The sequence below is a fragment of the Adelges cooleyi genome, unplaced genomic scaffold, assembly GCF_023614345.1.
Source record: "Adelges cooleyi isolate 19-005CV unplaced genomic scaffold, UGA_ACOO_1.1 ACOO_flye_CR_arks_rails_tigmint_CR_PRNA_27, whole genome shotgun sequence".
Lineage (NCBI taxonomy): Eukaryota > Metazoa > Arthropoda > Insecta > Hemiptera > Adelgidae > Adelges > Adelges cooleyi.
The window spans coordinates 43,428-54,155 of NW_026095937.1; the positions used below are offsets into that span (position 1 = coordinate 43,428).

Below are 10,728 nucleotides of genomic sequence, written 5' to 3' on the forward strand. Positions count from 1 at the left end.
TGGCTGAGATAGCCAAGAGTTTGTTTGAAGTTTGTTGAAGTGTGTATTCGGCTGATTGTATTGTTTAGAATTTGCACTACAATGAATCTTTCTCGTTGTCTGATGATTTCAGTATTTGCTGTAATATTAGCATAGATAATTGGCATCATGGTGTAGTTAGGTTAGGTAGGTTGTATGTTGCACTGTAACAAGGGCTATCAGTCAATTACATTTTTAGCACTTGAATGTAGTATGTAAAAGTACCATGTAGGTATGCGACTCTACAACAATATTATGGTTATAAAACTAGATAAAAACATATTTTATATAAACAAATGCTTAAAGTTGTATATTTTGTATTAGAGCAGATACGATTATCATTTATCGTCTAGTCAGCGACTTAGAAAATATCTGATTAAAAGCAAATTCAACATGACGTGAAACATAAAAAAGGGCATTCGCATAGGGCAAACCCAAGCTCTCCTATTATTCAAATTACAACAATTTAAACACCATGTGATTGAATCACGATCACAAAGCTAATGCTTACTACTACTCTTAAGTATAATGCTTAATTTTGATTTTTTTATATTTCTACCTATTACAATAGGTATACGTATAAAAGTAACATTTAAAACAATTGTGTCAACAAATATTACACTGACTTTCGGCAAAAAATGAAATTAATTTAAAGCCCAGATGTGGCATTATATGATTTTAATGTACCTTTGATACGTTAAAATCGCCGCCTTGCTTTTGTGTTGTATAGATTTCAGTTTGTGTATATGTAGAAAAATGCTTAAATCAACTTGCATATTGTTTTAACTTATTAAAAAGGTATATGAAAACGTTATATACGTATACATTTTAGCATTTACTAAATCTAGCCACAGTTGAATAGTTTTTGATTCAGATTTTAGGAACTTAACACAGTAAATAGCGGTACAAAGTTAAATAAACAGGAGGAACGTCTTAACATTCAGGACGTATTGCTTGAAAATGAAATACATACTGCTTGGATAATGATAATACTGCTAAACGCGGCTAAAGGTACGTACGGGTACGATAAAGGATTAGATTAATTGGTTTAAATACGCTAAAAAGTATGACAGAGGAAAATTCGATTGTTTACCCAAGTTGGACGAAATACAATTATGCACTGAACTTGACGAGAATATAGTAAAATGGATTAACGATGCTTGCACACACATCAAATTTAAAATAACGTAAATAATGTTAGCTTTTATGCATTTAGTAACCCCAAATACTACTCAATAACAGCGTACACGCTAGCATTGATAGTGCATGTTCAAAGTGGGAGCAAAAAATGTTGAAAGGAAGAATTAACACCAATTACTTTAATAGATTACAATTTTCGGGCTTCACGTTGGTATTTTATTTGTATACAACCAAAATGAAGCAGTATCGACGAGATGGATAATGATGAAGAAAAAAATAGCCAAATGCAGACACTTTAAAAAAGTTTATAGCTATTTAAAAAAAAACAATGCCGGAAGAATGCGAAATTACAGATGGTCACTGAGACATACACAAGTAGTAGATAGTATAATGAATTTAGAAGAAAATGCGGTGGTGGAAATGCTCAAAGAAACCTGTAAACGTCAGGCATGGACAGTAATACATGTTGAAGACTACGATTTGGTCCGGTTCTACTTAAACAACGTGATAGAACAAGCAAATTATGAACACTCTTGCTACAAGTTTTGGAGGCTTAGTTAATAGCAATGAAATTGTAGGGCTGCTGTCAGCCAAAATGGAAACGATTAAAAATCCAAAGACATCGTTAGGCATGACTATTCGTTCACTTCAATATGTCTACATGTATTTTATGCAAATGTTAAAACAATATTTACGGGTATGTTGGACGTTTCTGTATCATTTGAAATCGTCGTTGAGCCATTTGGCGGCATTCAAGCATGTAACTAAATTTAAAGTTTATATAGAGAAATTTGCGGATTTCCTTGAATTAAGCAGTGCGGACAAGTTTAGGAAACTGATAAAACAATTCAATAAATGGTCTACAAACCATTCGTTGTTTTTGAATAACCAATGTCTACGATTATTGATTTACTGAAACAAAATGACGAATATGAACTCATCGGGAAAATGGGTAACGACAACATCGAATCGTTGAAAAATACTGATATTAATCGTCTGAACTCGTGGACTCTGAAAATGACAGTGGTTATGAACCGAGAGCTACTAAACCAAAAACAAGTAAGGAAATTATAAAGCAAGATACGGGATAGTATTCTTTGTGCTAAAAGTTTTGTAGACTATTTAAAAAACATATTAATCGATGTAAATTTTAAAGTTATTCAAATATTTTCTCTCGAGTCATCTGCCACGGACATGTACTATGACTTACTGTACTAAATGACTTAGGTTAACGCAAAGTTTTTTAAAACTTTTTAAATCGAAGTGTATATATTTTTTTGTTTAATTAACAATAACGGGTTTTATTCTTTTAGCTTTGATTAACACATTTTTTAATTTATTAATCTGAATACAGAATCAAAAAGTAATATTTTCTGTAGAACTTTTACAGGGATATAGCATCACATTCATGGTCCCAATTCGTAATCGGCGATAATAAATTTATAATAGGAATAACATTAGGGATCGTAGATTGTGGATAATTTATTATTTTAACTCTTAAATCTATTAAACAGATGATGATTTTAGACTAGCATATTAATATAATATATAATACACTGTACTATGTGATACACCAAATATATCTAGATATTAACAAAAATATATATTTAGGTTAGCTGTCAGAGGCTTACCATCTAACAACCTCTTGACTAGCGGCATCACAATATTAAAACGTTTGAATGTGATGTTTTTCTCTATGAGTTTAAAATTTTGATTTTTTCTCCTCTAAATAACGTTTGTTTGTAATAAATATTTGAGTTTAATATTTCTTCTTTGTTGGTATGGTATGGAAATAATTTAAAAATTGTAATATAATGATTACCAGCTATGATGTGAGCAAATACGTAAATATATTTATGTTATTAATACAAATTTGAATTATAATTATGCGAATAAAAATGTTTTTCAAATTCTTTGAGTTGATGATTTTCTTTAAGATGGGGAGTAAACATCATGTAAGCATTATGGCCAATAAATGTCAACGACGATGGGAATTTCATATTCCTTTAAATATAGTCAAGAACAAGAAGTTTTCTTAGCCGTTCAGCATATTCACCAAAAAAATCTCCTTGGAAAAAACTGTTAATAACCCCGAACATAATAAGGGAATTACAATCTCTAATATTAAATATCACTCTAGCTCTACCGCCAATAAAATTATATCTATTAGAATCACCTAATCGACTAATCAAAATATAATAAATGTAACACTTACTATTATTATTATAAGTATAACATTTCGTTTTTCTTTCTGTTAAAACGAATAAAAGTTACGCTGAAATAACAATTATTGTGTCAACCTAAAACGTACAGACAACGAATATTTTTAGGCAAACAAACGATATTATTTTAAACACAGATGTAGCAATATATTTTTCCGACCGAATAAACCACAGTTTAATAAATTTATTTTTTTAAATGACATCACCGCATTGGGTTTTGTACATTGTAACGTTTTGTATAATTTTGTATCTACTGAATCAGTACTGCTACAGTGGACTAGTTGAGTCAATACAGAAATGAGATACTTACAGTAAACATAATACTATTTATAAATATAAATATTTTGAAGTGTTGTATAACTTCATTTTAATTTTTTCAACATATATCTCTATTTAATGCTACTGTAGTGTTCTTAAAAATTGACGCATTTTAGCTATTGAGAGGTGAACAATTGTAATCAATCCTACGCTTATAAGCTTTCGAAAAATTTCAATTTCGCTGACAGCTTTTGTGAAGACAATTGAAACAGTGTTGCCACTAAATTACATCAAAATATATTAATATATGACTATAAAGTTAGGACGGGAAGGGAAGTTCGGTTGAGTAATACGCTCAGTTAAAAATATTTCTACTCCACACCCTTCCTCAGGCTCAACATTTTAAACTTTAATAATTAAGAAAATAATTATGAAAAACTAGTTTTCAACTAGTCAAAATGATCAGCAAATTATTCTTTATATAAAAAGTTAATTAAATATTTACGTTACTACTTGAATAAACTTAAGTTCATCCAGTTGTAACATTTGTAGTTATACCCTTCTACGCTCAATAGCCATTATAATTGCATATCCTTTCACTTACGTTATCGAGCATCGTTATTTTAAGTTGGAAAATTTGTAATTTTTTTGGTTGTTTTTCTCGATTTTGACGAGGAAGGGGTGACTAAAATTTTGGCCCATTAATGTACCTTCCAGGTATGATTTCTGATCTATAGAGTTGCTACACGAAGAAATCGGTTCAGCGAATTACAAGATATCGTGGGTCCAGACACAAAAAAAATAAATAAAAACACAACATTGTAAAACCAATACCTTCTCAGCTCCGCATCGAAGCTATAAGAACCAAACTCGAGGAAAGTCATTTTTAGATTCCATAAATACTAAATTTTTACACGAAAAATGTATAATAATTCCTATAAACACCTGTGACCTCCTCGACGCAATATGTTCCGTTCTTGTAATGCCCGACCCCAATGGCTTTTTAAAATTAATGGACATCAGATTTTTTTGGTAAAAAAAAAACGACTCATTAAGAACTCTTATAGAACTCCACATAGCGTGCTTTGAGTTAGATTCTATAAACACGAAACCTCAACAATTTATGCAAGATTGTGATTTTATTACTCTGAAAAGAATCGGTTTAGGTGCATTTGCTACACTGACCTGATCTCCAGCGTTATATTTATACTCTTTAAAATGTTAGTTATTATTTTTTATTTATTTCAAAATTCTTCATAGAAATGCCAAAAGGTTCCTCTCTATCTTTCACAATGTTGTGTCTGTTAAGTGTGTCCATAGGACAAATTAGCTATAAGAATAGTTAGACTTTCACTATGCTTTGAAGATATTGGTCTTAACATCTACATCAAGTCATCCTAATTTATCTAGGGAGCACAGAGCATTTCATAACGTGGATACATTTTAACTAATCCTTTTAAATTAAAAAAAGCATTTGCTAAAAATGCTAAAACTTCTATCTAGAAACTAAAAAATACGTTTTATCTTAAAATTGTTATCAATAAATTTGTAACTAAGTAATTATTGTTATTTTTATTAATACATCCATTATATAGTTTTAAATTATTTGTGATTTGAAAGATCAGTTAGTTTAGTATTGTAGTTTTCAATTCACTTTCGAAAAACAAATATTTGTAATAGGTCATTTGGTTTTTTTGGTATATTGATCCACGGTTGTCCTTTTTCGTCTTTATATTCACTTAAATGTTTCTTCACTACACATTCCATTCCCAACTCCCGAGCAATTAATGAACTAAAATAGTTTGTGCAATCTATCCTGATAATTGATATACTATCATTATTTAAGGCCGCCAAAAATGCACACTTAGCCAAAGCTTTGGATATTCCATAACCACGGTATTTTTGTAATGTAGCCAATGTTCTGATCTCCAGTATTTTATTTACGTTGAAAATTTTAAACAGGCATGGTTCAGTTTCAATTGAAACTCCCAATCGAAGAGTTCTATACAAGTTTGTATTAGATTTGTATTTTAAATCTAAAAGTATGTAAAAATGATTGTTAAACATACACAAAAAAAATTTCATAAACAATTTAACGCCGTTATGCAAAATTTCTCTCAATTATTTTTCTTAGTTTTTGTTAATTTAAAAAACAGAAACCATTCAGATGAACGTATTCTGCAATACTACTAAATAATTTTCTAGACGGTTTCTAGATGATCGCTTTTTGCATAACGCTGTTCAGCTATAGTTTAATTATATCAGTGAATGCTCATTTTGTTAAATGTCCTGATTATAATAATTTTCATTATTTGAATTAAGTAACAATAATTGGTTCATGTATTAAAAATGATAACCTGCTTCTTCTCGATGGACTACTGAATAGTCTGATTTTATAATTTCATTTGTTGCCAAAGAAGCTACTGTATTGTTACTCGTATCTATTGCTACAAATGTCATATCGTTTTTTATAAATTTATCGTAATCAAAAAAGCTTTCATCGAGCGTTTCCACATCGATTTTTTGAGCATTAAACACAGGTTCATCTTGATAAAACTCTTTCATTAAAATTTTAATACCTTTTATGTGTTCATTTTTCGCTGGCATAATTTCTATGTTGATTGGTTTCAAAAATATTTTTGAATCCTAAAACGTGTTTAAATAATTAACTATATACAGTATGTTTTATTTTTAAAACCGCATTAAACATACTTTAATATCATGATGTCTTGGCAGTAATGTTAAATGTCTATTTTGTGAAAAATGTCGTGTTGCGTGTCTGAAATATTTAAAAAACATTTTAAAAGTTCTATTTAAAAATAAAATAAATTATAAACAGATTAAAAATAAATCTGCTCAAGTAACTAGGAAATGTATTGTTACTATGTTACAATATTACAAAATTTAATAAACGAAGTTTGTTACGAAGTCTATTTGACTTTGTAGATAGATCTAGCTAATCTAAACTAGAATGAATTCGAAGAGGTCAGGCGGATGCCTTATTTTACCTAAAATAATACCCATTAAATATCTTTTACTTCTGATTTATAAGTCTTTACTAAGTCATCTAGTATAATTATTATTTATTCTAATATCTAATCGAAGCCAATGTAAGAAAATGTGTTAAGTATTGTAAATAAAACTTGAGGTTCTAGTAAGTATATCTAGCAGTTCAGACGAGGAAGAAATTTTACTTATTTTTTCGATGGCACACAGTGCTTGAATAATTAGATTTTTTAGTTTTCTTTACAATTTTCTTTGGTGGTGGTACAATTTTTTTTTAAATGACTACTAGATCAATTTCTATCAAATATTGCCTGCCCTTGTCTCTTACAACCCGTTCCGTTCTCCTAAGGTCAATGGAAAAGTGAAGCGTATACTTATACGATATTTTTTTCCACCCACAATAATTATCGTCCATAACTTTTTCTTTTCTCGTTTTATTTGATAATATTATTTTAGAATTTCTATAATAAAAAAAAACAAATTTTATATTGTTATTATTGGTAACTGTCAGCTAAGCAAAGATTTAAATAACGCATATTATGATATTTGATTTAAATATCACACTAAGATGTTTGAAATAATATCTATCTTAATAAAAAAATATGGGAGAAAAAAATGTACCCAATGAACTTTACATTAGTTTTTCTATTTATTTTAGCTTAAAAATGTCAATTAAAATACAAAATTTAGTTTAATGTTCTCGACGGCGTGAGAGAAGGGCTGAAAAACTATAATTTCTATCCACATACTTCGTCTATAACTTAAAAAGCGAACAACACAAAAAATATTTATTCCATTACAAACTAGTCTTTGGTTTCACTGGGTACATTACTGTTCTATACTTAATGGGTGAATTAAATAATAGGTTAAAATTTGACTTCTAAAAGTTATCTTTAACAATTATCCTATAAGTAATACCTATTGTAAAATTGTTTTGTTTTAATTTACTATAGTAATTATAATTCAACTTACGAATATAACTTCCTCCACTTGTCAAAACAAACCGAAATATTTTTGATGTATTTAAAACACTAACTGCATTAGTTTTACAATGAATCGGTTACATTTTTTAGCATGTCATATACACCAAAATGTTTTAACACAAAATAAACAAAATATTTAATTTTTACGCGGGTTTTTAAATATTTCTATAATCTCTGCGATAAGTTTGCTTTACTATTACCTACAGCAATCTCTTTTGTCGTTAATTTTTTTTTTCATTTAAAGACTACTAATACAGTGTTTATATTTTTTATTTGTTTATACTTAGCTGTGGAGAATTAGTTTAAAATTACAATAACAACCCTTCACCCCTCCCTCTCAATAGGTCTTGCTGCCAGATGGTTGACGGTCAGCCGCCAGAATAATAAAAAAAATCAAAAGTTGCCCTTGTGTAAAATGACACGTAAATCAAAATCAAACCGAAGTATTGAAACATATACAAAAAAAGAGCACATTTGAAAAAAAAATGGTTTTTATACTTTTTTAGATAATAGAAAATTAAATAATAATAAGAAATTTTCTAAAAGGAAAAACACAATTGGGTTTGGGGAGGCTAAATCACATATTCCCCCTATCCCACCCCTAAGTCCGCCTATGGTTTTCATATTGTTTTATTGTTATAAAACCGTCATCTCATAAATTATTTAGTAAAGTCGTTTCTTCGATCGATAGAAAATTGCCAGTTAGCCGGCCTTAAATCGTAGAAATTAATGAGTCTACTAGATATTTTACTTCAACGACAGATATTTGTTCTGCTTCTATTTTTTTAAAACTGAATAAAATAGTTCACTTTGTATGTGAAGAAATTGAGATATACTTCAAACATTTCGTGTTTTAGAATGACCAAGAATTGTTTTATTATCAGTGTGTACAAATGACAAAAACTTTTTAATGGTTCAACTCTATTATAAATATATACACGTTGAAATAATTGTTCGTACATCAAATGGTATTGTATCTGCAGCTGTTGGTATAGTATAATTGATTATGTGAGCTAAGCAACCAATTCCTACTAAATCATGACCAATAGAGTCTTTCAATCTAGAATATACATTATTTTTATCACGGCTTGATGATCCATTAAAATTTGTATTGGCATTATCGGCAGAGAGAGCAATTAACTTATGTTCAATAGACTAAATTTTTAAAACATTTAATATATAACTAATAAGTTGTTTTGGTTGTTTTGGTTCATAAATTCTAAAATAACAGTTTTCAGTCATTTATCTGGAAGAAAATATTTAACGAGTATAGGTAACACTTGAAGAATCTATCATTACTGTTATGAAGTTTACATCTTGCAATTCGTTTTTTTATTAGATATATTAGTTTGACATTTTTTTATTAAGTTATCGTATGAAAGAATTTTTCATGATGGACCTTCTGTTAAAATATTGTTTGGCCAAAAAAACTTGGTAGTTAATTTGACTAGTTATTCATCCACATATCATTGCCATTCAAACATCACAACTGGTTCGATGCAGACATGTGTATTTTGCGATTTTATTTATTTATTAGTTAACACACAGTGAGCAGTATGTTTGCTCGTTTTATAAACATAAAACATGTCTCAACATTTTTAAATTTGCAAACATTTGTTTGTTCGTTCCATCGTTACCAGAAAGACAACGTTACCTCCCGTCGTAGGGCCCTGCACAAAATATGAAAAACCGAAGGAAAGATATATTTGCACAGGAGCCGAAACTAATAGCCGTGGTGTCGTGCTGGGCGTGTATGAGCCGTATAAAGCCGCAAACAATTTTAACTTCACGCGTTCGTCCCAGGCATACAACACCGTCGTTTGCGGTTGAACCCAGTTGAAACGCAACAAAATCCCGGTTTTGGGCGAAGCTGCGATATACAACGACTTGGACGTTTCGGCTGCGCTCGTAGCTCTAGTGGGCCTCGGCAGCGAGCACGCAGGCTACGATTTAGTCAGGAAGTACTGTCGAAAAAAGGAGAACACCAGGATTGCCGCGGGAGTCGGAACCAAAGAATTGCAAGACCGGGGCATTTCGCAGATATTCATTGAGGAGATGGACGATTTTCAGTCGGCGTTTGAAGGCGCGATACTCGCCAGCTATAACAATGATGAGCAGAAGAAGGATTGCGATAAAGAGATACCCCACTTTTCAACCGCCGGCTCTGCAACGTGCTATCAGCGAAAAAACGCTCACGAGCGAAAATATGAACGTTCCATAGTAGTTCCAGTTCTATATGCACAGGAGACTTGGACAACCTGCAAAAAGACAAAGCCACTCTGGGTATGCTCTACGCAGAAACGCAAAATTTCGTTAGACGACTAATGACCGTGCCCACCAACGTGATGAATCCAGAATATTTCGTCCACGAAGCAATAAAAGTCCATAACAAGGTCAAGGTCATCTCGGTGACACTCCCGGAAAAAACGCACAGAACATGAACGGCATCTTGGCACTAAGTGCTGGGTCCTATGCCCCAGCTAAATTCTTAGACATCAGCTACAATGGTTTCGCCTGCTTCGAGACACAACCCGTCGTACTGGCCGGTCAAGGCGTAACGTATGCGAGTGACGATTGCCATGCGGCACGCAATTACCAGCTTCGAGGTCAGACCCACATTGGCGGAGGAGCAATTGTACCAAGTGTTATAATGTTTTTCAGCCGAGTCTGCAACCACGAAAGAGCATTTTCATGTCTCGTTGAGTAGTGGAATTATAGATATATATAGTATATTAAGAAGCAGTAGCAAGCTAGTATATTAAGTTTCTGGCTAATATTGTAGTGCTTAAAACAAGAGAATTCATAGAGAATTTGGGCCCTTAAACTATTTTGAATTTATCATTTAGTTCTAATATGAACGTCGAACGTACAGCATATCTATCACCCACCCCTTATCTACTACCCCTATCTTTCACCCCACCCCATTCCCACCCCAACCTCATCTCCGTGTGGTAATTTTTCAGTACGCTTTTTTGGTAACACTTTTTTCGGTTGTGTGCTAGAGCTAAGACATGAAAATGTCAAAAACTGGCGGAAATGGGAGCGCCAATCAACGTCAGAGGTCTGATACCGTTTTTCGAAATCGCCAACGGTATCTGCCC

The 10,728-nt window shown here is 31.4% G+C and overlaps 2 protein-coding genes across 2 annotated transcripts; one reads left to right on the forward strand and one right to left on the reverse strand.

The window, feature by feature from the left end:
- Positions 1 to 5,288: 5,288 nt before the first annotated feature.
- Positions 5,289 to 7,720, reverse strand: LOC126837658 (arylalkylamine N-acetyltransferase-like 2). The gene is made up of 3 exons (XM_050571598.1): positions 7,709 to 7,720; positions 5,996 to 6,284; positions 5,289 to 5,674 (listed from the first exon to the last, which is right to left on the reverse strand). Exons 1-3 carry the CDS (start codon positions 7,718 to 7,720, stop codon positions 5,289 to 5,291), a joined length of 687 nt encoding a protein of 228 aa, XP_050427555.1.
- A 1,588-nt stretch (positions 7,721 to 9,308) lies between these two features.
- LOC126837659 (cytosol aminopeptidase-like) lies at positions 9,309 to 10,484 on the forward strand. Its single transcript, XM_050571599.1, has 5 exons — positions 9,309 to 9,419; positions 9,464 to 9,798; positions 9,849 to 10,020; positions 10,062 to 10,194; positions 10,474 to 10,484. The coding sequence occupies exons 1-5, from the start codon at positions 9,309 to 9,311 to the stop codon at positions 10,482 to 10,484; spliced, it is 762 nt and encodes a 253-aa protein (XP_050427556.1).
- Positions 10,485 to 10,728: the final 244 nt, after the last annotated feature.

Bases quoted from the DNA above. Each gene is read 5' to 3' on its own strand.
- LOC126837658 (XM_050571598.1), bottom strand. The intron at 5,675-5,995 runs GTTATCATTTTT...ACATACTTTTAG, and splicing joins AGTCCATCGAGAAGAAGCAG to ATTTAAAATACAAATCTAAT.
- LOC126837659 (XM_050571599.1), top strand. From the start codon at position 9,309: ATGAAAAACCGAAGGAAAGATATATTTGCACAGGAGCCGAAACTAATA. The intron at 9,420-9,463 runs GTTCGTCCCAGG...GGTTGAACCCAG, and splicing joins AAACAATTTTAACTTCACGC to TTGAAACGCAACAAAATCCC. The intron at 9,799-9,848 runs GTGCTATCAGCG...AACGTTCCATAG, and splicing joins TCAACCGCCGGCTCTGCAAC to TAGTTCCAGTTCTATATGCA.